Source organism: Phocoena sinus, chromosome 8 (genome assembly GCF_008692025.1).
Source record: "Phocoena sinus isolate mPhoSin1 chromosome 8, mPhoSin1.pri, whole genome shotgun sequence".
Lineage (NCBI taxonomy): Eukaryota > Metazoa > Chordata > Mammalia > Artiodactyla > Phocoenidae > Phocoena > Phocoena sinus.
The window spans coordinates 104,686,404-104,712,871 of record NC_045770.1 but is presented as its reverse complement, the minus strand read 5'-3'; the positions used below and the strand labels follow the sequence as shown (position 1 = coordinate 104,712,871).

The following is a 26,468-nucleotide window of genomic DNA, read 5'->3' as shown; positions in this document are numbered from 1 at the left end:
TTACAGATGGGACACCTGAGGCCCAGGGAGGTTTAAGCTCTTGTCTAAGATCCACAGCTAGCAAGAGGCAGAGCTCTGAGTTTGAACCCAGGTCTGGTGACAAAGCTGGGCTGTCTCCCAACATCACACCTCATGTGCATTATTTCATTTAGTGCTCAGACTGTGAGCTGGGCAGAGTGGGTGACTGGGAGCTGAGGCTCAGAGAAAGGCATTGGCTTGTGGCAGGCTAGCACGACCCAGAGTCAGGATTTCAACCCAGGTCTCCTGATGTTAAAGCCAGCCTCACTCCCACTCTGCGTTCCTGATTCTGTGAGAGGGAGATTAGTCACTGGGCTGGGGAAATCTGCCTTGGTTGGCAGGGAATTTCTCCAAATCTCAGACATTGCCAGGCCCTGGACGGCACCGTTTTCCTGGAGTTTATTTTGGAGTGGGGAGGCGGCCCAAGTCACAGTCTGCCTGGTCAGGGTACTGTTAACTGTCTTACTGTTTTCTGTGGCTGCTGGTCACTACCAGCTTGCGGGTGACTCATCCCCTTGAGGCCCCACCAGTCCCAGGTCCAGAGTCCTTCAGCACCCTGCTCAGCGGGTCACTGCCCTGCAGACCCCAGGCCCTCGGCCTGAGGTGGAATCCTCTCCTTCAGATGCAGGTGGCCGGGCAGGATCTTCCAGTCCCCAGCCAAGCCTTGAGCACCTCCAGGGCAGGGGCCGAGTCCCACCCATCTCTGTATCCCAGACAGGAGTGCCTGCCCCAGGCTGGCATCCAGCTGTGGCTCAGGATGTTATGTCCAGTTCACTGGCTGGACAAGGAAAAGGAAGGAAAATGAAGGAGCAAGGGAAAGAGAAAGGAAGGAAGATGGGCTGCCTCAAAAGCATTTACAAACTGAAGAAACAAAGGAACAACAGTTGCATGGATGAGTGAGTTCAGCGAGTGACCTGAGTGTCGGGTCAGTAGACAGGTGACCACCTCCGGCCTCCGTCTGCTCCAAGGCCCCCCTGGCCTTGGCCCCTCTGCCCCATTTTCTGACCTCCCACCCCCATTCTCCCTGAGGCCGGAATCCCCTGCTGTCGGGGCCGGGTCTCTGCTGCCCCCGTATGGCCGCTCTGCTCCCTGCACCGTCATCACCCGGGGCTGCCGGCTCTGCTTCGGGTTCCTGTCTTGGGGTGTGGAGTGTTTATGGATGGTTGAAGGAGTGGAGGGACATGGAGGCACCCTGGAGTTGGTGCCAGAGGGGGTGGAACTTCATAGGCCCAGTCCTGCCCCTTGGGATGCCTTGGAAGGGGACACAGACTCTTTGCTCCCGATGCCTCCTGGGATGTCCCCTCCCGATGTCCCCTCCCCTCCCTTTCATCCCAAACACCAGATCCCAGAGCTCCAGAACTCCTCCACCCAAAGCCTTGACCTCACGTTTACTGAGCACCCACTGTGTGCCAGTCAGTTGGCATGTGGCATTTAATTCCATCCTGTGAAGTATGTATAATTCTTATCCTCCTCTGACAAATGAGGAAACTGAGGCACAAAGGGGCTAGATAATTTGCCCAAGATCCCACGGCTGATAAGTGGGGATGTGGGTGCTTTTAGAGGCCTTCTTGACTAATACGCTCATTCTCCAGATGGGGAAACAGGCTCTTGAAGGGAAGGAATTGTCACACAGCAAGTAAGCAGCAGACCCAGCCTATGGCAGGTGGAACACAGAAGGGCTTCTTCTCCCAAGTTCCCTTCCATCTGGCCTCTCCAGACCAACCCAACTCTGTCTGCCATTTAACTGGAGCTCAGGGCTGGGGCCGCAGGCCACCTGTCCCTGCCTCGCCATTATTGACCCTTCTGGGTGGGATGGGAAGGTTGATAACGGGGTGGGAGGGGGTGGAGAGTGAGGGAGCCCCGTGGCCCAGTCTGAGTGTTTCTTTAGTTGTTTGGTCTGTCCCTTCAGGTGTCTGCAGGCGTAGACAAGGCAGGAGGGAGGAAGTGAAGCTTCGAGCTGCTGTGGCTCACCCTGCTCCTCCCACACGCAGGCGTGGACCGCCACTGCCGCTGTCAGGACAGGGACCTCCATTCCTGTCCTCTTGGGTGGGACTCGGCTATTCCTGAGGGCTCCCAGACAGAGGGGGCTTGGGACCCTTGAAGCAGGCCCACGGGCCTGGGGCTGGAGGAGCGGGGAGAAGACTGGGGTGGCAGGGGAGGAAGAGGCAGGAAGAGATGGGAGTACGGTGGTTTGGGCCCTGCTAAAGGCGGCCGGGATGCTCCTCACTGACCAAGAGCAGCACTCGCTGATGTCCCTCGTCATCACTTCAAAGCGGCTTAGAGCAGCCCCCCTTCCCTGCCTCCCTCTGACCTCTCCTGCCCAGGGCCTCACTGCCAGCAGGACCAGGACCTTCGGCCTCACCCTGGACATGAAGCTTCCCCAGCTCAGCCCCAGCTGGCTGCGTGACACCTTTGACACTTGTGACACCTTTGCATAGGCAGTTTCCCTGCCTTGAGGCTGCTCTCCCTTCTCCACCTGCACAGCCCTCGCCACCCAGCAAGGCTGGTGCCTCCATCTCCTCCAGGAAGCCTTCCCTGGTTTCCACCCTTCCTGGGCTCCTGTAAGGCCTGTCTCATTGGTTACCTCTGTCTGCCGGGCTCTGCGGGGGGTGGGGGTGGTGTTCCACAGAAGCTCTTCCTTCAGGCCCTGTGGTGGGCAGGCCTCCTAAGAATTTCTACCCAGATTCTCCTCCTTCCATGCTTGCTGTGATCTTCCAGGGGAGGGGAGGGGAAAACCAGAGCAGCCTGGGATCCAGAGGGGCTTCTCTGCTGCCCCTCGGCCCCACTGTCGAGAAGCTGGGGAAGGCGGCATTGTGGTCTAGTAGTTAAGTCATGAGCTCAGGAGCCAGACAGCTTGAGCTCAAATCCCAGCTCTGAGATGCTCTGGCTGTGTGATCTTGGGCTAGTTACCTAGCCTCTCTGAGTTTCAGTTTCTACATCTGCAAAAAAGGAGCCAACAACAGACCTACCTGTAAGTCTGCAGGGTTGCAGGCCAGGCAGCAGTACTCACTGAACTCACATGGCCCGTCTCCCCTCCAAGCCTTTCCCCGGGCTCCCTTCTCCCCATCCTCCCCAACTTTAGCAAAGTTGATGCATTGGCCAACTTTTTGTCCACTCCTGCCCTTTTCTACATGCTGTTCCCACAACCAGGAAGGCTGTTTTGGTCTTACCCCCCTTTTCTGGCCTTATCCCTCTCGCCCTGAAGACAGCTCAGCGACACCACTGGGCGGCCTTCCTTGATATTCCCTTCTGCATTCTCCCTGCCAGGCTGGCTCGGGGCCACTTCTCAGAGCTTCCCCAGCAGCCTCGTGGCACTGGTCCTTGTGACGGTCTCCCCAGCCAGACAGAACCCTCCTGCTCCTCCGGGCGCCCAGCAGCAGGGGAACGCGTGCTCACAGCAACCCGCACCGAGGCCCGAGGCCCTGATTTCTGGAGACAAAGGTGATTTGGGGCGAGCAGGGCTCCCCGGAAGCCCCCTCCCTCCTGCCCCAGCTTTATTTTGGTTCTAGAATTATTCCAGTCAGCATACTCGGTCCCCACCACGCCCATCCGGGTGCACAGTCAGCATTTCATGCAGTTAGAGGGAGGGATGGAAGGGGAAGAGAAGGCAGGCGAGTGAATGGTCTGCACAGCAGAGCCACTGGGGTGGAAGAGCGGGGGCTCTCCCCAGCAGCAGGGGCCCGCCAGCTGCGTGTCCCCCGGCCCTGGGCTGGCCTGGGCCGCGCACACCTCCTGGCGCTGGCCACACGGTGGGCAGCCCGGCCTCGGGACCGGGCTGCAGCTGTGTCAGGTGGGGAGAGCCACCACGCTGCCTCAGGTCCCGTGACCACCCTGGGCTCCCCGACATCACTGGGGGTAACTGGCTGGGCCTGGGTCTCCGTAGCCCACCAGGTCCAGAGGCAGCCAGCCTGAGGACCTACCTCTCACCTCCCTTCCCCCCATCCCTGTAACCCGGTGGGCCCCCCACCCCTCAGCTGCAAGGGGCACACAGCGCCTGCTTCTCTGGGGCTGCCTTCGGCGGCTTGGAGCTGCCTCAGTGACACCTAGAAGGCCATGCACGCCTTTCCTCCGAGACTCCTGTGGGTGTGTAACGGTCCAGCCCTTGGCTCCTGGGCAGGACTCCTCTGGGTTGCCATTCGCACAAGCCCTCACCATTCGCACAAGCCCTCACCGTTCGCACAAGCCCTCACCGTTCGCACAAGCCCTCACCGTTGGGACTCCACTGAAGCTACAACCTGCCGGCTTCTTCGCTTGCCCCAAAGCTCCCTCTCTGCCTTACAGGGTTCTCCTGAGGACTCTCCCCCAATAAACCCCTTGCCTGCGAATCTCGGGGTCTGCTTCTGGAATCAGCCTTGGGCAGCTGGTGTCCTGGGGGTCTGAACCAGGCTCCAGAGCCATCCCCCCTGCTGGCATTCAAGCCTGCCCCCCCCAACTCCATCCTGACCCCCTCAACTTCCCCTCACGGTCACCACTCAGGTCGCCCCTTCCTTGCAAGGCCCAGCCCAAGGCCTCGGGCTCCACTATATCCTCCCAGGTGCCTGCTGCCCACAGAGGCCTCTCCCATGCCCCTCGGCAGTCTGTATTCTGCCGCGCCATTGCCCACCAGCCCCCCCAGAGGCTGAGGCATCTCTCTTCCCCGCAGGGCCTGGCCTGAAGGGACACCAGCAAACGCCGTGGAGCCAACGCCTGAACACAAGGACCTGGCTCTGGGGCTCTTTGGGCCCCTGGGCCTTATAAGGGTTACAATTCTATTTCATAGAGGATGGCCCAGCGTCCCACATGGCCTGAGGGCCACTGACTGGCCTGGTCCCTCGGTCTCTCCTCCTGCCCAGAGACAGGCCCTTGTGTCCACGGCAGTAGGGTGAGAACTGCGTTTGTGACAGGGATGTTCTTACCCTGCCATGCTGCGGACGGGCCACTGGCCTGGGACACTCAGTTCTTTCCCTGACCCTCACAGCGCAGCTCCCATCTTGTCCCCGCGCTCCCCGGCCCCAGAGCCCTCCCCAGGTCTACGTGGAGGGGCCGCCATCCGCAAAGAGCAGATCACCAGGGCAAGGGGATCTTGTCTTCCCGACGTCCTAGGGGCTGTGCCTTGTTCGTGTCACTCCAGCCTGTGCCTTGCACAGCACCTGGCCCCCAAGACTCATGGTCCTTGTGCGTGGCCTCCCAGCAGGGATGGGATGTGGGGAGCTCTGAGAGGCCAAGGCCCCGCCAAGGCCAAGGGACAGGCCTGTTGGGGAGCTCAAAATGGGAGCACAGCGGGCCAATGCCTGGCTGCCCTCCCCGGGCCCTGGCCCAGCCACGGCTGGTCCTCAGTGGGAGACAACCAGCCAGGCCTGTTCCTCCACCGCAGCCTGGATAGAGGGACCAAGATGGCTCTTGGGGACTCCACCGGGGGACCCCAGCGTTCAATGGTTCCAGCCAGACTACAGAGAAGGGTGTTGGAGCTGAGTTCACGCCGGGCTCCGGTGCCCACCCGGGCCCTGCCCTGGCTGCTAGTTTCGCCGGACAGGGTGCCACATGGACACGGGCCTGCGCAGCGTGGCCAGCATCTGGTTCCAGTGCGTGGTGCCCATGCCACTGGCCGACGGCCCAATGATGACATGGCCTACGTTGTCCCCACGGCCATCACTGCTGCTCTCAGCTACCGTCACACGGAGAGACAGGTCCTGGGGAGGAAGTGACATGGGTGCTAGGGACCAGGGGCAGTGCCAGAGGTCCCCCATGGCCCCCAGGCCCCAGCGGGGTGCCAGGCATGGCCCCGTGAATCCTCACCTCTGACCTGTCTAACCTCACAGCCCAGATGTAAATGCTGGCCTCAGCACTTCCTTACTGCGTGACCTTGGGCAGTGACTTGGGCTCTTCCTACCTCAGTTTCCCCATCTGTAAAATGGTGATAATCATAGTTCCCACCTGTTCTGGGAACAAAATGAGTTAAAACGTGTAAAGCACTTAGAACAGTGCCCGCACACCATCAGAGCATTATAGATGTCTGTTGTTAATCCTGAGATAACCATATGTTGGACTCATAACAGGAAGGGGAAGAACTTGCTTGAGCTCAAAGTGGTGAAGCTGAGACTGGAACCCAGCCTGACTTCTCTCCTTCCCCTCCCCCCCTCCCCCTCCCCTCCCCCCACCTCCGGTCCCAGGAAGTGTCTCGCCCTAGGAGGCTGCAGAGTAGGAGTAGTGGCACTAGAACACCCAGGGAAGCAGGGGGCAGATGGGTGGCCTGTCCCGTGAGGGTGGCAAGGCAGGACCAACCAGGGATGCTGAGATGTTTTTTTGGATTCCGAACACCGAGAGTGCGGCAGAGTTCTGGGCTTTCAAATTCAGGCCGGCTATCCCAAGAGGCGAGATTAGGGGGTTTCTGTACAGCCCCAGGGCCAAGGGGCAAGTTTTGGCTCAAGGCACAAAAGGACTTTCTCACGTGGTCAGGAATGCCCAAGGATGGAAGGAGGGAGTGAGGGAAGGTGGTGAGCTCCCCATCTTCTGAGGCATGCAAGCTGGGCCACTTCTGTCGCCCAGGGCACATCCTCTGCAGTCCTCCCACCCTTGGCCTGTGATATCTGTGCTGGGAGGGGGTCTCCCTGGGGCACATCGCCTGCTGAAGGCCAGTGGGGTTCTGGGGAGCTCCACAGGGCCTCTGTAGGCAGGACCTCGGGAGATTTAGGGCCAGAGCTCTGGGCGTTGGGTCAGTCCTGGCTCATCCCTAGTCCTTTGCAGCTTCCTCCACCGGGAACTGTCTTCCCACAGATCTCAGCTTAGCTACCCCCACCTGCAGAGGCCTCCCCTGACTGCCAAGGTCTGGCACGCTCTTAGTGGATGGGAATTGTCTGGAGACTTCCCTGCCTGTCCCTTGTGAGCGCCAAGGAAGCAATTCCCATGTCCCCAGCACCCACCAGAGGGCTGGTACCTAGTAGGTGCTCAATACACGCTTCTCGACTAGAAAGGTGATGCCTTAAGGCAAACCATCACCCCCTGCAGGAGCTCTGAGGAGATAGACTGGAGGGGATAGAGGGGCCCACCCCCTGCACCATCCCCCCTCACCTGGAGCACGATGGCTGGCACTGAGAAGATCATGGCTTCATTGAACACTGGGTTAGGGTCGTCCCTCTTCACAGCCGTCTTCTTTTTGCTCATCTTCCTCCCATCCTGCAGCAGGTACACCTTGACGAAGGGGTCTGTGGGCGGGGAGGGGGGGTGGGGGTGAGAGCCAGTGCGACACTCACTTGGCATAGACCTGCCCGGTCACAGCGGCTCACCGGCCACTCTCTCCTGCAGTCCTGCCATCAGTCCTTTATTGCGTTCCCATTTTACAGATGAGAAAACCGAGGCTCACGCGCGAGTCAGGAGAAGAGCTGGGCTTTGGACTCTGGCAGCCGGCCCACCAGCCCGCACGAGTGCTCCCCTCACGTGAGGCTCTGGGGAGCTCAGCAGACCCACCAGTTTTCATTCTATAAATGGCCCAAATGCAGATGTCAGCCCCGAGTCACCCGGCGCCTGCTTAGTGGAGCCTGACTCAAGGACATGCAGCTCTGGAATCACGAGGTGCTGCCTGCTCGTCACTTACCACCCACTGGGTGTCCTTGCTGCACCTGCCTGGACCCGGGTCCCCCAGGCTCCCAGTCAGCCTCCTGCAGCCCTCAGTCTCGGGGCTGAGGCTCCTGCAGACATGACGCATCAGGTCCTGCCTGGCACCCACACCATCTCGGTGGCCCTGGTCCCCGTTTGGGATCTGGGATGCGGTCCAGCCTCCGGGAAACGCCCACCTTGTTTTCATACCAGTGCCCCAGCCTCCTGCTCTCAGACTCCCATCCCTCCCCCACAGGGGCTCCCTGCCAGCCTCTGTGGTTCCCATGTTTCCCCAGCTAGATTAATCTTCCCACTGTGCATGGCTCCTGAGCCCAGCCAAAGCCAGGGGTGGGGGGCCTGGCACTGTGCCCTACACCTGCTGATGCCTCCAGGTGCCCAGGGCTTAGCAGCTGGGCCATGGCTCCCACCTGCCCCACGGAGGAGCCAGGCAGCCAGGAGGGCCTTACCCGCTGTGGTCTTGTCGTTGGTCCAGATGAGATTCTTGGCTTTCACCACGACCACTGTAAGACGCTCGGCCGTTGGGAGGTAGCTGAGGGACAGCAGGATCTCGCCCACAGCGTCGGCGGCCTGGAGGACAGGCGAGTGACTCAGAGGGCTTCTGCCCCTGGACTTGAGGGGCCCAGGGAAAGGCAGAAGCTTCCTTCTCCACTGAGAAGCTGCTGCTCTTGGGGGCCCTTACACCAGGGCACCAGGCTGGTGGGATTGAGAAAGGGACCCCTCTCCCACTCCACAGCGCCATCCCTGCCTTGTACCGGGTACGGGTCCTGCCTTGGAAGGAAGGCCAGAGGTTGCCTGTCAAATGCAGCAACAAAATGCAGTTATGTTCCCTCATTCCAGACCACAGAAAACATTCTCCGGTAGTAGCACTTACAGGTCCAGGTGGACTGGAATTAGTAGATCATTTGCTTAAATAACAGCGATGCTGCCTAAGCACTGCTACATTTACGACGGTAAACTGCAGCTTGGCCTCTGTCTGAAATAACTCACCTGAGGGCCAGAGGAGTACTTCCCTAACAGAAGCTCTACAGGAGTAGAGCTTCTAAAGGTTTGGTGGTAGGAGCAGTAGAAGGGCTGTAAACAGTGGTCAGGGTGCCTTTCAGTTGCATGCAGTAAACTGAGTTTCCTTGAGTGTGGCTCAGCTCTTTCTCTAATCTAAAGATGCTGGTGTTCAGGCTGTTGCGAGGACAGTGGATCCCTCCTCTGAAGTGTACATATGGCGCTGTCCTCAGGCACAGGCAGGAGGGAGGGCTTACCTTGTTCTGGTCCTGTAGGTAGAGCCAGCCGCCGAAGGGCTGCAGCGGGAGGTCAAGCACAGAAAGCTTCAGCTCCACCACCCCTGTGCTCACATTCCGCTCATCTTCATCGATGCCAAACACGGAAAACCGCAGGCTCTTCTCCTCCAGGGCTGCAGGGTCCAGGGGGATGGAGAACTTCTCGTCGAAGAAGATGGAGTAGGAGTTCCTCTGGATCTGCAGAGAGAAAGAGCAGTGGAAGGAGGTCCAAAGCTGGGGAGGAGGTGGCAGCCGGATGCCTGCGAGGCCACGGCAGGGAGTAAGCACTGGATGGGGTGTCTGGAGACCTGGGCTAGTGTCTTGGCTCAGCTGTCCCCCCACTGCAATGCCAATCCTTCCTTTGGTGGCTCAGCCCTGATGATATAAAAGCCCCCTGTCCTCTTCTCAGTGGTGGCCAATCTAGTGGCCTGGCATTCGAAGCTTCCACAAGCTGACCCCAACTAATTCCCATCCTCAGTGCCCATGGGTCCACAGAACCCTTGCAATGTGCCGGCTGAGCTGGCCATCTTTCTTGCACGTGTTCAAGTCCAGCCCTGGGCCAGGCATGCAGTGAGTAGGGATAGCTGTCTGTGAAGTTGAGAGTCACTGATGTCCCATCCCGCATGGGGCCTGGCCTAGGACTCTCTGAAACGTTATTGGGGTGGATGGACCGATGGAATGACGAGGCAAGGCTGGGCAGACTCTGTTTCTAAGCCTAGTCCTGCTGGTGGGCGCCACTGGCCTCTTCCCCAGGAAGCCGTGGGTGGGCCCTCTGGGAAGGTGCACTTGTGGGCACTGATCCCCCTTCCGTGGGGGGCTGCTTTGGTCACTGCCTGGCGATATTTTAAGAGAGGAGATCTCATCCCTGGCACCTCGCCTGATGCCAGGGGGCTGCCCAACCTGGGGGCAGCCACCCACTCACTGGGATTGGCTGGGCTGTGATGCTAAGAAGCCTGCCTTCTTGGGGATAAATCTGTCGGTACCTCCAGATGCCCTGAGCTGCACTCTTCGGTCACTGTCTGGGCTGGAAAAGTCTCTTCTTACCTTGCGCCCTGGGAGCTACATCCCCTACCCAATCATCTGCTTGAGAGCCAAGGGCGACCCTTCCTTCCTGGGATAAAGCCCACCTCCTGATCCTGACCCTGACATTCAGGCTTTTCACGATCTTTGGCCCTAAATTCCTTCCTTTGGCCAAATTAGCCCCTTGACTGTCCCCTGCCCATAGGAGCGCAGGCGCCCTGACGATCCATTCTCTGTACGCTGCACTTTATGAGCACATGGAGACCCCTGGGGGTGGAGTCCTGGATCTCCTGCTCACATTGCTGGGGTTGTCGTGGGCAAAGCACTTTCCTGAGCCTCAGTTTCCTCATCTATAAGATGCCCTCAATCCATCCCCCATCACTGGGGCTAATGAGCGGGTCGCAGATGCGTTGGGCTCTGCGAACCAGGTTCTCAGCATACATCAGGCCGTGGTGGCTGCTGTCAACGTGCTGCCTCAAGGGATGTGTCCAGAACCGCCCAGGTCCTCCAGGCAGCTGAGGCCGCGGGCAGCGTGGATCTGGGCTCAACGGGAACACTTCGTGGTCCTGACGGACGACAGTCCATTGAGCGCTTACCAAGGACTGGGCTAAGGATTTTGCATTTCCTGAAGCGCTCTGATGCCCACTTGACAGATGGGAAAACTGAGTCACAGAGTGCTTAAGTGACTCACCCAAAGTCACACTTCTAGGAAGTAGGGAACCAGGATTTGAACCCAGGCAATCAGGCTCCAGGGTCCCGCACCTAACCACCCACTGGGCTGCCTCTCTGAAGCTTGGCCTCCCCTTCTCGGCCCTACGTACGCCCTGGTGGTTGGTTCTAGACCCACCTAGAGTGAGGGGGGCAAGGGTGGGGCAGGAGAGAAATGACAGTCTCCACCTCTTGAGGGGCAGCCAATGTCAGCACAGGAAACAGGACTTGGACACGGGTGGGTCTCTGAGGGAGCCAGAGCCACTTGACCGCAGGATCCTCCTGCCCTGGTCACAGCCCGTGCTGGGCAGCAGGGTGTCTCACATAGACCCCTCTCTCTCTCAGCAAGGGGGGCGGAGCACGGAGGGGTATCCTGGGGGTGTGCTGGGTCCCTCTCCTTGCCCCTCCCGGCTTATTCTGCACCCTTCCCCCTGCTTTCGGCCCCAGGGGCTGACCTCCATGGGCTGCACCAACAGGCTCCCTAGGCCTCTGGCTTCCGGTGGGGTCAGCCAGTAGGGGTCACTGGAGGGAAACCAGAGGTCGGAGGGAGGTCGGGGTGCTTATTCCTCCAGGTCCTTCTCGTGCTGCGAGCAGACGGCGCCTCTTGGCCAAAGGGCACAGCGCCTATCAAGGTGGCCCTCTGCATACACTGGTCTTTAGGCAACCTCGCGTTCCCCTCATCCCCTCAGGCCAGGGTACCACGCCATCCCTGAGGTCACCCCCCCCCCCACAGCATTATAACAGTCCTGTTATTAAGCTGTCCCCAAATTAGCCAACATGAGCTTGTCATCCCTTCCCTGCCAGGTCCCCAAGTTGACACAATTGACAGATGGACAATTACCACACACTGGATTCATGTGGCAGGACTGCTGAGGACTGCACACAATGGGAGCCTGCAGGTGGAGGCCCCAGACTCCCAGTTCTGTCCTCCCTATAGCCAGCACCTTCCTGCTCCGGGATCAGCATCCAAATCTGCTCTCTAACGCCATCCTCAGATTCTGCCTGGCCCTGCACCCCTGCCTGCCTGGGCAAGGCTCCTGAGAGCCCCGGGCACACGGCTGCCCCGCCCTCCCAGCCCCCACTTACCCGGGAAATGCCCACGATCTGCTCATCCGGCAGCAGGCTGACGCTCATGGAAGCAGGACTCGAAGCTGGCTTCCTCCCGCTCCAGGAGGTCCTTGCCCTGCAGCACAGCCACGTGGAGGGTGTGGGAGGCGGCATCGTAGTCCATGCTCACCTCCACCTGGCCCAGCGTGAAGTCCTGCCCGAAGGTGTTGCTCACGGAGGAGATGGAGTTCAGGGAGTCGGCCGACTGGGATTTTCGGAGGGTCCCGTAGGGGGCCAGGTCCAGCTCACGGCCCATCAGCTCCAGGGGTCCCAGCTCGCTGATGCTCTCAAAGGTGTCCTCAATGCTGAGGCTGCCTTTGCGACTGGGTGGCCCCCTAGCGCTGGCCCGCTGGGCATTCCAGGCAGGCACTCTCTGGGGGTGAGAAAAAGGGACATGGGAGCATCGAAAGGGCAATAGGCATGGTCTTGAAGAGACAGCAAAGAGATACGGTAAGCCCTGTTCATGCAAGGCACCTCCAAGTTCCCCTTTCGCAAAAACAGGGCATGCCTTAGTTAGGAAGTTCCTTCTTTATTGTTATTTCATGTCAGTTTTCTCTCCCTAACCAGGAAGTAAGAGAGCTTTTTCTCAAAATGTTTATTTATATGGACTGAGTTTCATACATAAAGATGTTCACTGCAGTGATGTTTATAAAAAGGAAAAATAGTTAGCAATCTAAGTGTCCAGCAGAAGGGGAACGGGTAAGAAAACTAGAGTACAGATACTCAATACATGACAGAGCAGCCTCAAAGGAAGTTTACAAAAATGTCTACCACATGAGGAAGATTTCAAGTTGGATAACACTAATATTCAAATTTTTCTTTTCTGTCAATTGACCTTGGGATTTGAGAAAACAAAAACCTTTGTACTGTAAGCATCTCCCATGTTGGTACATAATCTTCATTACCATAATTTTTAATGGTCCCCTTAATTTGCCATTGAGTGGATCGCCATAGTTTATTTTACTATTCCCCTACAGTTGGACGTTTATATTGTTTTTAATTTTTCACAAATATAAACAATGCAGCATTGAATAGCTTTCCTTTTTTTTTTGGCCGCGCTGCACGGCATGCAGGATCCTAGCTCCCTAACTAGGGAACGAACCCGTGCCCCCTGCAGTGGAAGTGCAGAGTCTTAACCACTGGACCTCCAGGTAAGCCCCTTGAATAGCTTTCTTAAAATCTTGACTTAGAGGACATAGTCCTTTTTTTTTTTTTTTAAATCTATTTTATTTATTTTTTATTTTTGGCTGTGTTGGGTCTTCGTTGCTGTGCATAGGCTTTCTCTAGTTGCTGCGAGTGGGGGTTACTCTTTGTTGCGGTGTGTGGGCTTCTCATCGCGGTGGCTTCTCTTGTGGAGCACGGGCTTTAGGCATGTGACTTCAGTTGTTGTGGCACATGGGCTCAGTAGTTGTGGCTCTCGGGCTCTAGAGCACAGGCAGTAGTTGTGGCGCACGGGCTTAGTTGTTCCACGGCACTTGGGATCTTCCCAGACTGGGGATCGAACCCGTGTCCCCTGCATTGGCAGGCGGATTCTTAACCACTGTGCCACCAGGGAAGTCCTGAGGACATAGTCCTTTTGAAAGCTTTTGATACATGTTTCCAAAATGCTCTTTGGAAAAGTTGTTCCAATTTACAGTCCCTCCAACTGAGCGTGAGATAATTCCTTCCAAAACCCCAAATGAGTGAGCATGTGGGACCTTTATCTGGTAACAGATTCTGGCTGTGCTCTCTGGAACTCTACATGATGTTAGAAAAATTCTCTGCCAGTGTTAAGTGATGAAGCATTTAGCAATATATAGAGAGCCCTAAAAATGTTTATACTCCCTGATACAGCAGTTTCACATCTGGGCATTCATTCAAAGTACGTAATCTCAAATGAAGACAAAGTTTTACATGTAAACCATTTACTGCATTATTTATAGTGGCATTTAGTAAACCATGGCACATACATAAAAAGGAATCTTAGGCAGCCATTAAAATAATGTTTACAATCAACAATATGAGAAAGTGCTTCCGTTTTACGTGAGATGAAAAGGGTAGGGTATAAAATTCTCTGTAGAGATGACACACATTGTGTAAAAACTATGCATGGAAAAAATACCGGGGGGGAGGGGCCTAGATTTAAAATATTGGAAAGAAATAAATCAAAATGTTAATAGTTTGAAGACAATTCACAGTTGCTTGCCTCTGGGTGGTGACATTTGGGGAGGTTTTTCTTCTTATTTTTGTTTTCCTGTAATTTTCACAGGATGGTGTTTTAAATTGAAAGCATTCATTCATTCGCCAAGTATTCATGGATTACCTAGCACTGGGCTATGCTGGAATGTGGAGGAGGACAAGGGTCCCTGTTGGCAGGAGGAAATTAACCAGGAGGGAGTGAGCAGGGGAGGGAGTGGGGGCCAGTCCTGAGAGTGGACGGTTGGGGCATGGGGTGTGCAGTCCAGTGGGCACCCATGAGAACAGAAGCCTCACCTTCTGCCGGGCCTCTGCGTAGCTCTCACCATACTTCTGCTGAAGGTACCTGTAGTCGTAGTTTGGGAACGGGGAGGGGCTGGGGAAGCTCCCCGACGTCCAGAGCTTCCACAGGCTCACAGCTGCAATTCCCAGCAGTGCCAGGGCCCCGGCAGCATAGACACCCACTTCCCAGTCAGGGGGGCTCTTGATGACTGCAAGGCAAGAGCAGAGCAGTCTCTCGTTAATGGGCACTAGGACCCCTCAGTTGTTACACATTCCCACCCAGTGAGCCTGTAGTTCAGCACTGATTTGCTTTTTCATTGAAAAAGTATCTATTGAGTGTCTACTATGTCAGGTTCTGTGCTGGGTGCTGGGGATCCAGTGTTGAACAAGCTATACACCCTCCGATATCTGCTTTTAGCTCCTTTCCACAAAAACATACATTACTATCAGGAGTGACACTTGGGTAGAGCAGATGAAGAGCTGTGAACAATGGTTAAATATTCCTTAGGCTTTAAACAGGTAGGGTTTTTTTTTTTAATTAATTTTTTATTTTTGGCTGCACTGGGTCTTTGTTGCTGTACAGGGGCTTTTCTCTAGTTGAGGTGAGCAGGGGCTACTCTTCGTTGCAGTGCACAGGCTTCTCATTGTGGTGGCTTCTCTTGTTGCAGAGCACGGGCTCTAGGCACGCGGGCTCAGTAGTTGTGGCTCACGGGCTTAGTTGCTCTGCGGCACGTGGGATCTTCCCGGACTAGGGTTCGAACTCATGTCCCTTGCTTTGGCAGGCGGATTCTTAACCACTGTGCCACCAAGGAAGCCCCAGATGGGGTTTTTCTTGCCTCTTTGAGTTCTCTCTACCTTCAGAGGACTTCTGCTTCCAGATAATCAATGCAGCCTGTTGGGATCTGAGGAAAGTGGAAGGGAACTTGGGGGAGAAAAAGAAATGACCCCCTTTTTGCCTCAGACCTCATCTAAAACAATCCAATGTCCATCAATTGATGAACGGGAAAATAAAATGTAGTACATCCATACAATGGAATATTATTCAGCAATGAAAAGGAATGAAATGATACACGTTATAACATGGATGAACCTTGAAAACATCAAGCTAAGTGAAAGAAGCCAGTGCCCCAAGACCATATGTTGTATGATTCTATTTCTATGAAATGTCCAAAAGAGGCAAATCTATACAGACAGAAAGTAGATTAGTGATTGTCAGGGGCTGCCAGGGGTTGGGGGGAATAGGGGGAAATGTGGAGTATGGGGTTTATTTTTGGGGTGATGAATATATTCTAAAAGTTGATTGTGCTGATGGTTGCGTAATATACTGAAGCCCACTGAACTGTACACTTTAAGTGAGTGAACTTATGGCGCGTGAGTTTTATCTTGATAAAGCTGTTACCAAAAAGCAAACAAACAAAAAACTCAGCCAGAAGTGAGAGGTGGCTGTAGGCTGGGCAGGGCTTGGGGACAAATCCAGATGCTCAAATGCGTTCTGTCCGCGGATGCTTTAACAACCTCACTTACCTGAGCCTCACTGTCCCCAAACGGTAATTAACTACCCCCTCAACTGTGTTGGGTAAGTCCTCACCTAGCACGGAGCTTGGCCCACGGCAGAACCATAAATGTTAAGTCACTCTTCTGGGAAACCTGGCTCTGCATTCCCAAAAGAAGCCAATGAGACACAGTAGGATTCGTTTTGCCGAAGATCGCACTGTTGGCAAATATAATTCTCTAAACCATTCTCAGTGTTGCCTCTATACTCGATTCAAATGGGGAAACTGAGACACACAAGAACTTGCCCAAGGTCACAGAGCCAAGAAGGGGTGGCCCTGGGATCCCAACACTGGCGGCCAGATTCCAGAGCAAGCAGGGGTAAAAACCACTGCCCCACCCGGCCTCCACCCAGCACGGTTCCCTAGCAGCAGGGCGGAGAGATGTGGGGAGGGTGTTTCAGGGTGGAGATTTCTCATCACACAGCCACTGAGCACCTACTATGTGTGAGCGCCCTGCGGAGCGGGTCAGCCCCAGGCCGAGTCCCTGTCCTTAATAAGTGGCTCACGGTCTAGTGGGTGGGGTGGGCAGATAAATAGACAAAAGAGTGATGGGGGTCGTGATGAGAACAGCCCAGGAGGGCTTCCCAAAGAGGGATGCCTAAGCTGGGATATGCAAGAGTAGCAAGAAGTGTGCCGGCCAAGGCGCCAGGCACCAGGAGTTTACGGAAGGAAGAGGAGGGTGTGCAAAGCTCAGAGCCTTCAGAGCACCCAGTGAGAGAGAGGGAAGGGGGCATTTGGGGATGGAGGGGCCACTGCCACTGCTCCCCAAAGCCTGCGTAGGGAGGAATCATCCAGCAATGGGAGGCCCCAGCCGGGCCCTGCTCTGCTGAGCCCAGCCAGCTCCAGCCAGAATCTACCATACTTGCTCACCCCAGAGAAGGGCAGGGCCCAGCCTTCAGCCCTGGCATTTACGCAGCACTTAGCACCCTACGAGTTCCCTACCTCCACTTTCTAGAGGAGAACTGAGGCGGATAGCAGTTAAAGAGCACATCTGTTGGGTTGGCCCAAAAGTTCGTTCGGGGCTTTGGGCCCAGCACCCACACACACACACACCCGAACGAACTTTTTGGCCACCCCAATATTTATGGGCTCAAGGCCACAGGGGTGAGAAATGGAGAGCGTGGTGCAGGTGCTTTGGCTCCCTGAGGCCACCTCACCTCCCTGGCTCCAGTCTCCTCATCCAGAAAGAGGAGATGACACCAAAAACATCCCCATCCAGTGGTTCTACCCCAAAGGAATTGATTCTAAGGGAAAAAATCCCAACAAGTTTTATGTCTGGAGTGAGTCATCGAGTCTGTATTTATAACAGCAGAAATCTGGAAGCAGCCTGAAGGTCCGAGCAAGGGTGCCTGTGGTGCTGCCTCAGGAGGGGCTGTCACTGGGCTTTGAGAATGGCAGTTGAGGCCATCAGGATGTCACCGTGGCAATGCAGAGAATCGTTTCAGGCATTGTTAAGAGGAAAAAAAAAAAAAACAGAAAACAATCCCCAACATGGTATAAGCACACGATTTTGATGTAAAACTCACGCAGCGTGTGGGCAAGGGCTGGGCGGGCCAGGGGGGATGGGAGGAGCCAGAGATGCGGATGGAGGGATGGCGAGCAAACCTGTTTACTCCTGACTTCTGTTGCGAGAATGTAAATTGTGGTATAAATAAAACCACAACAAAGAGCTACCGGGGGCCCAGGGCCAAGACCTGGCCAGGCTCTCAGGAAGTCCTGGGAGTCTGGCGAATAGGGGATGGGACGGGAACGTACCTGGTGCCTGGAGAGTGAAGTGCACGTGCGGGGGAGTTGGGGGGGGGGCTCCCACCTAGACACACACACAGCCCCAGCCAGCTCACAGGGGCTTGGGTGCTGCCAGGGGGCGGGCCAGGGCCCGGGCACAGCGTCTGCATAGGCGATGGGCACAGCAAAGTGGCAAAGCAGCACCAGGCTCCCCTGAGAGTGAGGATCCGGGGGCTGAGGGCCTGAAGCCAGCACCCTGGCTGGCATAAAAGGGGGGCAGGACCAGGGACACGAAAGGAAAAACCCCAGCAAGCTGACATGAAATGATGACAGTTAATGCTCATTTATTTACTCATTTTGTTGCGTACCAGCCTCTGGAAGGTATGAGAAGAATTCCCCAGGGAAGTGAGATCTGAGCTGAGACCAGAAATGAGGAAGGAGGAATCTTAGTAATAATTGTTCCCTTACTATTTTCCATTCGCCAGGCTCTGTCCCAAACACTTCATGTATACTAACCCACTGAGTCCTCAGAACCACCCTGTGAGGAAGGTTCTATTATCATCCCCATTTTACAGACGATGAAGCTGAGAGATAGAGGAGCTATTCGCTGCCAGACAATCTGGCTCCAGATCTGTGCTCAAAATCTCCACACCAGTCTCAAGGCCTTAGCCAGGCAGAGGCAGTTCCCAAGGGAAGGGAACAGTATGTGCAAAGGCCCGGAGGTCCGAGAGAGCTGTGTTCAAACTGTTGGGCACTTCACACATGTTAGCTCATTGAATCTTCCCAGCAGTCCCTGAGGCAGGCCGCATTGCCCCCATTTTACAGATGAGTAAGTGGAGGCTCAGAGAGATTTCATCACTTACTGATGGCCACGCCAGGGCCTGGACCAAGACCTGTGAACCTGCAGGTGAAAACTGAAAATTCCTGGCTGGGAGTTGGGAAAGGCGGTTCCCCCTGGGCTGGCTGGGGTCTGAGCTAGGGGAGGAGCTGGAGTGATGGGGAGCACCGGCCTGGGAGTCAGGGGACCTGGGCCCATGTCCTGACCCTGTTACTTACTTAGTCACTGTCCCTTTCCTTTGCTGAGCCTGCCTTCTCCCACCTGTAAATGGGGAGGGGAACGTAAGGAGAAAAGATGGCGAGGGTACTTCAGTTCTGACACCATCCATCGTCAGCTGGAGTGTGCCTGGTGTCTTGAGGCTGGTCCCAAGCTCAGTGCCTGCAGGGGCACACACGAGGAGAAGGTGGGAGCTGCCATCCCTGGACTGGGCGACCTCTGAGTTTAATGTCCTGTGGATCTAACATCGACCTTCCTGGGTTTCCTCGCCTTTGGCTCCAGGAATGGCCCCAGGGGAGTGGATTCCGCATGACAGGCTCGATCTTAGGAAGTAGCAGCACATGGGCCTCCTGGGCGATCCCCTCAAGTCCTTCCACCGGAGCAGAAAGACGAAGAGACCTCAGACTGGCCCCAACCCGGCGTCCCCAAGGCTGTGTGATCTTGGGCAACTCACTGACAGTCCTTACCAGTAAAACAGGGCCGTGACTGGTGTCCCACTGACATCCCCCACCCCAGGCCCGGTGGGAGGGTCCCGTGAGATGGCCCGTTTGCCGCGGGAACTCACCGCTCAGGTGGTATTCTGCCACGTCCACGGCCATGACGCCCACCGCAGGGGCTGAGACTGGAAGGGAGAGGAGAGTCAGTGGAGGGGGCTTCAGAGGGTCATCAACCCCACCCCCAGCTATGGCCCAGGTGCCCATCATCCAGCTCACACTCAGGTGGAGGGGGCCTGGGCAAAAGTAGTGTTCTTTTTATTCTTTCATTTTTATTTTTTGGCTGTGCTGCGTGGCATGCAGGATCTTAGTTACCTGACCAAGGATCGAACCTGGGCCCTCCGCAGTGGAAGTGCGGAGTCCTAACCACTGGACCGTCAGGAAAGTCCCAGTCCCTAAAATAGCAGTTTAAAAAAATGGTGTTTAAAGCTCTTTTCAAGCACTCTGAGACCTCATTTCAGGGTTGCCAAACACAAAAACACAAGACACCCAGTGAAACGTGAATTTTGGATTCGTTTTTAGTAGAAGTATGTCCAAATATCGCACGGGACATGCTTATACTGAAATATTATCCACTGTTTATCTGAAGCTCAAAAGTTGCTGGCATCCCGTATTTGTACTTGCTATATCTGGCAACCCTGCTTCACTTCCATCCTACCAACAACAGGCTGACCAGCAGCAACTCTGTTACTCCTTAGAGTGGCCCCTGAGGGTGTTCCCTAAGGCTGACTTCAAATGCTTTTGTTTAAATTGGACCCGAAATGCTGCATTTCTACAATATTCTATTATCAGTTCTTTCTCTGCTTGGGATGGTTTCCTCCCCACCCTCCGCTCCCAAGTTTTATGAACCACTGAAGGTTTGAGAGGTTTGAAGGTTTAAGTTGTTCTAGAAAGGTCTAGAAGCTCATACAAGCCATCACCTGCCCAGGCAACTGCTTACAGGTTTATTATTTTTGTTGCTAAGAAGTAAACTGGCTCCCAGACATGTTCTAAATGGGGTGCGGGGTTGAAAAAGGGAGGCTAGGATGAGCTGTATGGATCTCAGCTCAAGGGACACGGAGGACAGGACGGCCCCCACGCTAACCTCTGCGTTCCCTCGCGGTTCAGAGAGGTGGTTATAAACAGGTAAGATGGGGTACACGGGGCGGTGGCGGGGGAGACTGGCAGAGTGTCCGTCCACCCAAGGGCAACTGCTTTTCTGTTCCCGCGGGAACGCCAATCCAGCCTGGCTGGATCTTCTGAAAAGCCAGATACCGGTATTTTTTAACATGCAGTTTCTTGATTTTTAAATGTTGCAACCAACTCACAAAAAATGTAAACACTACTGGGTAGAGAGGAAAAGGGTCCTGGATGGTGGCTAGCCTGTTTGCAACTCCTCGAAGGATTGTGTGGGCTCCCTTTGGGACTGGGGTCAAATCAGGGGATGAGCATTTTCTAGAATCCTGGGGTTCTCCCCAGTTTGTAGCTCTGGAGTCAAGAAGCTGGGGTGCCTTGATCCAGACAGGGTTATCCGGCACATGTGGGAGTGCCGTAGGTCCCAGGACAGGAGGCCCCGAGAAGCAGGGCGGAACAGGGCCCTGGGGCAAAGCCCTGCCAGGTGCACAGACAGCTCCTTGCTCCCAGCTCCCCGGAGGATGCCCCAACTCCCACAGTGAGATGTGGGTTGTCATGGTGATGGGAGGGAGGCGGTAACCTGGACTGGCTTCACCCATGCCCATTCAAGTGGAAGCTCATTGCTGGGACCTGCTGAGATCATAAGTACCTTGCTAGGCAGCCCTTACCAAGCCCTAAGCACTTTGCATGTATATTACCTCACATATGACCTACCTCTAACAGCCCCTTGAGGTAGGTGCTATCACTACCTCTGGTTTGTGGAAGACAGTCATGAGGCAAGGAGGTAAAGTCATTTGCCCCAGGCTACACAGCTAAGAAACTGTTCAACCCAGGTCACGTGTTTCCACGCTCCCTAACCCCTGTGCCTTACTGCGGGGGGGTGGCATATGGATTCAAAAGTTGCCTGAGAACCCGCAGGCCAAATTAGGCACTGTGTACAAGCCCAAGGTGGCCCTACTTCGTGGCAGAAGGGAGGCTGGATACACCAAAACACACATGTTAACATGAACACACATGTCCCAGTCTGCCTCTGCCTTGCTGGGAATCTGATCATGCCATCAGCTTTCTTTCCTGTTTCTCTAGCACAGGCTGACTTCCTGCACGGGGACAGCCCATGCCAGCAGCACACTAGAGTGGGTGGGCTGGGTACACCCCTGCGGCAAGTTCCTGTGGCTGGGGACAGAACCCCATACCTGCTGTATCTATCAGACCCCTGGCTGTCGAGGGGCCCCCATCTCGCCAAGGCTGGTCCAGCTCAGACCCCAGACTCCCACACTGCCTACCTTTCCCCCTCCCCTCATCACAACACCCTGGGAGCTGTGCTTTCAGTGAAGGTGTGAATGACTCTAGGCTCACCGAGGCCAGAAGGTCCCGCAGATGTGCCCTGGGAACGGGAGAAGCCAAAGCACATCTGCCTGAGAGGAGGGAAGAGAGAACTTGGGGGAGATGTCGAGGTTCCTGGGATGGGGCAGCAGCCTGAGCACAGCTCTGAAGCCCAGATCTGCCCCCTCTGTAAAATGGGGCTTAAGATGGCCTTATCAGGGTGTCAGGAGGGAGGAATGAGAAGTGCAGTGGGGCTTTTTGGCACATCTTAGCTGCTGTGCTTCCTCGCCTGGCAATGGTCCGAAAGGCCCCTGAACCCCTACTTTGAGCAGTGGAATTGTGTGGGCAGCACTGCCAGCCTGCAGATGTGTTATATTTGTCTTAAAGTGAGTTACCAACATTTAAAAATTGGGAAATTTCCCATTAAAAAATGGATTGCTTAAAAAAAAAAAAAGGATAGGTTTCCAGCTTCCCGTTAAAAGTAAGATTTGGGAACAGTGGGTCTGTATACCCTGCCACCCCCACCCCCCACCCCCAACAGCCAGAGCTGGAGCTGAGTAGGCTCTGTCCCTCAGACGGGGCATCTGCTCTTCCGGTCTGGCACCTGCTACCCTTCCATTCACTTCCAGAACCTGCTGGCCCCTGGAAGCATCTCTATTCATGAGCCTGGTAAGCAGGCTTTTGGATGAGCTAGGGGAGGTTCAGAAAGGTTAAGTGACTTGCCCAAAGCCGCACAGCCAGCAGTGGTAGAGCTGGGCCTGCCACCCCATCCAGCACCTCTTCTATTAGTAGCCACAGCCCCTGTGCAAAGGACTTCATGTACGTCTTCCCCATGGCCTCGCCCAAGACCCCTAGGGGGCAAATCCTGTTATTATCCCCACTCCACAGAGGAGGAAAGTGAGGCTCAGGGAAGGGCAGTGAATTTGCCCAGGGTCACCCAGCCAGTAAACGGAGAGCTGAGACCGAGCCAGATCTGGCTCTGCGGCAGGCGCTCTTCTTAGTGGCTTTACTTTCTATCCCTGAGACCCCCTGACTCCATTTCACCCAGTACTGACAACCTCAGCAGACTCCCACTGGCAGCCTGGAGGTTTGCCAGGCAGAGGGGTTGCAGCTTCAGCTTGGAACAGGACGCTGACGAGGCACATCCGAGGCCAGGGCAGCCTCCGACCAGAGCTTCCCTGCATTTCTGACACACAGGAAATGGGGCACCGCAGGGGTGGGTCAGAGCTGCCCCAAACCTTCATCTGAGCCCCTTCCTGGCACCCTTCCTCACTCCATCTATTCATTCTGGCCCCAAATCCCCAAACCCTAAATTGCATGGTGCTTGCTCACTGAAAACAGCTCTGGGTTCAAATGCTGGCTTAACCATACCTACCCGGCAATGCATACCTCTTGCTGTAAGAATTAGACATAATTCATGCTAAATGCCTAGCGTAGTGCCTGGCTCGTAGTGTGAACACGATATAGACCTGATGACTGAATGGATAAACGGATCCCCCTCTTACAGATTAGGAAGGCGGGGATGGAGTCACTCGGCATATGAGTAGCAATACTGGGACTGACTCCCGGGTACAATGCATCTGGGCCTGGGCTCTTGGCCACCATGCCACCTCCTGACCAGGCCTTTCGGGGGTGGAGATGGGTGGGAGGAACTGCCACGGGCCTTACTGGAATCTGACCACAGTCGAGGCCTCCTCCTGGGCTTATCAAGAAATGGCTTTCTAGGAATTTGGTGCTTCCGCGGCAGAGAGGGTCCCCACGTCTCTGCTCCCCCTCACCCCATTTCCTTGCTTAGTGTCCCCATGTCACATCTCTGGCTAGCAAGCTTTTGGCTCCCCCTACCCTCACCCTGAGGCCAGCAGGCAATGGGAAGGATCAGGGGGTGGTACAGGGGAGCCCTCGACCTTCCAGGCTGGGAGCCTCTTTAGGAGCGTTAGCTTTGAGATCCTTTTCAAGTGCTCCCACTTCCTGGAATAACCACATCCTGCTACCATCCCCCCAGAAGCCCACAAAAACCACAGTACAGACTGGCGAGGACGGTGGTAGCTGGCATTAACTGGGCACCTACTACGTGCTGAGCACTGTACCAAGGACTCGCCAGGTGTTATTTTGGCCAGTCCTCCCTGCTGCCCTCTGAGGGGGCTGATACTCTTCCCATTGTACTGGTAAGAAAACTGAGGTGCAGGAAAACACTTGTCCATAGTCACCAGAGCTGACAAGAGGCAGAGTCCAAGGTTGAACCCCAGGCTGGGAGCCCCCTCTCTCCCAAGCTGTTTGGAAAGGCTTCAGATTTCAGGGTGGGGAGGCCAGGGGCTTGGGTCTTGACCCTTCTCCAGACTGGCTGTGTTAATTTGGGTGAGTCTCCTGCCCTCTCTGAGCCTGTTTCCCCATTTCTAGTAGGATGCATAGTTCCTGCCACTCTCCAAACCTGTCACCCACCCCCTGGCTCAGGGAAGAGGCTAACATTCCAGGGTGCAGGTTTCCCAGGCTCTTTGTGGGGGAGGGTGGCCTCACTGGCTGAGGAGGGGGCACCCAGTCCCTCTGCAGCCCATGAAAGAGGGGTCACTAGGAGGGCGTGCTCAGGGCTCCTCCACCCACAGGCCTGGCTCCAGGTCCCCATGTTTGGACCCAGTTCCCCCTTCTTCAGCCCAAATCTACAGCCCCAAGGCCCTGAGATGGGCAAGCTTCCTCTCCCAAAGAGCAGTGGCATCAAAGGTTGGCTGGGAGACCCTGGAAAGCTCCCCACCCGTGCTGGTGACACCAGACAGAGGCTGAGGATCCTCTTGGCCTCCCAGGGCTTCCTGGCAATGGGGTGCGACGTGGGGCATTTCCTGAAAACCCAGCACCCATGCCGCGGTAACCCCCAGGATACATGGGGACCAGAGTGTGGGGGGCTGACCCGGGAGCCGGGAAGAGGGTGTGAGGCGGCGCCGGGAAAGCGGGGACAATCAGGGCGCTGTGTGTGTGAGGGGCGTGCGTGCAGCGCGGGCGCCGGGGAGGCGTGTAAATGGCCGGGTGAGCCGCGTGTGTGCACACGCGGGGCGGGCGTGCGGGGCACGATGCGATGCGCAGTGCATGGAGTGGCAGGGCCGGGGAAGGGCGCCCGGCGTGCGCTGTGCCGGGCTTGCGTGTGCAAGCGCGGCGCGGGTGTGCAGACGAGAGGGGAGCTTGGAGCCCGGGGGTCCCCGGCGCTGGGAGGGGCACTGCGTGCATCTGCGCGAAGGGCGCGTACTCACCCCGGCTCCGCGGAGGGGCCGCCGCTCCAGCTCCGGCTCCGGTTTGCGCTCCGGCTCCGGCTTGGGCTCCGGCTCCCGGCCGGCCTCCCGCAGCGCGCACGCACCGGCGCCAAGCCCGGCCGTAGCCGGCGGAGCCAAGCCTGCAGTGTCTCCCCGCGCCCGCCTGGGAGGAGTGCGGCGCGGTCCGGGGGCTCGGCCGGGCCGGGGCGGCAGTCGCGAGCTGCGCCGCAGTCCGGGCACGCTCCCAGGATCCCGCCGCGCGCTCCCTCGCGCTCGCCGCCCGCTCCCTCTTTAAAGTGACAAACCCGAGCGCTGTCTCCGCTCCCGGGAGTTGCGCGGCGCTTCCGGGGTCCAAGCCGAAGATCCCCAAGCGCTCCCCGGATCCCAGGGGGTCGTCCGAGGCAGAAGCCAGCCCCTCACTCCCTGGCCCAGGATGAGTGGGGATGGGGGATGGGAACGTGCTCACCGCGAGCTTCGAGAGGCTGGCGGAGCACTGGGCACGGAGTCAGCAGGCTTGGGTTCTAGCCCCAGCTGCCGCACCCCGGGTTATCCTGTTCCCCTGTTAGGCCTCAGTTTATTTTTCTGTAAAACGGGCTGGATACTGTGCACCTCCTAGGAACCGATCAGGAAACAGGAGGCGGGAGGTTTCCGCTGATCCTGTTAATCCTCACAATGACTTAATGGTGTCAGTGGTCACTCCGGTTTTTTTACAGGAGGAAACAGGTTCAGAGAGGTGAAATGACCTTCCCAAGGTCATAGAGCCAAGGGTCAGAACCAAGACTTGAACCTAGGTCTATGTGACTTTAAAGCCCATACTCTTAACCACTTAGGGGTCCTGCTTTCTCTCAAAAGGAATGAATGAATCATTCAGGAGATATGACGCCCCCGCTGGATGCTAGGCACAGTGCCAGGTGTGGGCGATCTTCCATCTTCCGGGAACAGGGGGACGAGTCCCTCCCTGCCCGCGCAGTCTGGCAGGGAGGCACGCACGCATTAAGAGGGGCTGGAGTGTGCGGGGGGGGGGGGGGGGGGGGGGGGGGGGGGGGGGGGGGGGGGGGGGGGGGGGGGGGGGGGGGGGGGGGGGGGGGGGGGGTGGGGGGGGGGGGGGGGGAAGGTGCCATGTGCTGTGGGCTCAGTTACCAGGAGAGCAGGCTTGGTGGGTACCTGGGGGGCTTCTGAGGGGATCTGTAGGATCTGGGGTGGGGTGGGAAGAGGGGAGAGGATCTCAGGTGGGGAGCAAGTGTGCTAAGGCAGCGGTAGTTTCTGGATCATCTACCCTCTGGGATTTGGGGGCTGAAAGCAACCTGCGGGCACTGCCCTCTCAGTAAGAGCTGGGTCTGTGCTGGCCTTGTTGGTGGGAGGGGGCATCCTTGGTCTAGAAAGCAGGACCCTGGGGAGCCAAGGATTCAGTTTCACTCTCATCCACAGGGGACACCCTTTTTTCAGTTCATTTTATGGATTCCGAAGAAAAAGGAGAGAAAGGTCGTTAATTATGCCCCTTTGAAGGGGGAGAGGCTGGGCACTGGGCCATGGGCTCTCATTGCCATTTCTTATTTAAGTTAATCTTCATAGCCAGCCAGGTGCAGTTTGGAATGACCGAGCCCATTTTCCACATGAGGACACTGAGGCATGAAGGGTTCCCGGTTCAGGAGGGAGCATTGAAATTAGACACACCATCAGCACGTAAAATGACACACTGATACTGGCTTCTGTTGGAGCAGTAAAAAGGTGAGGTTGATCAACAACAAAAAACCAAATAATTCAATTGAAAAATGGGTGGAAGACTTTAATAGACA

At 56.3% G+C, this 26,468-nt stretch overlaps 1 protein-coding gene and 1 non-coding gene across 2 annotated transcripts; both read right to left on the bottom strand.

Annotated features, from left to right (window-relative positions):
• Positions 1–4,486: 4,486 nt before the first annotated feature.
• SYT12 (synaptotagmin 12) lies at positions 4,487–19,113 on the bottom strand. Its single transcript, XM_032640549.1, is given in 8 exon segments — positions 4,487–5,687; positions 7,066–7,199; positions 8,058–8,178; positions 8,865–9,080; positions 11,697–11,744; positions 11,746–12,090; positions 14,190–14,383; positions 19,072–19,113. Coding segments are annotated over 8 exon segments (1,266 nt in total). The 5' UTR covers positions 19,106–19,113; the 3' UTR covers positions 4,487–5,513.
• Positions 19,114–19,311: 198 nt separating this feature from the next.
• Positions 19,312–19,384, bottom strand: TRNAG-UCC. Its single transcript has one exon. It is a non-coding gene; the product is annotated as a tRNA-Gly (tRNA).
• Between the last annotated feature and the right edge of the window lie 7,084 nt (positions 19,385–26,468).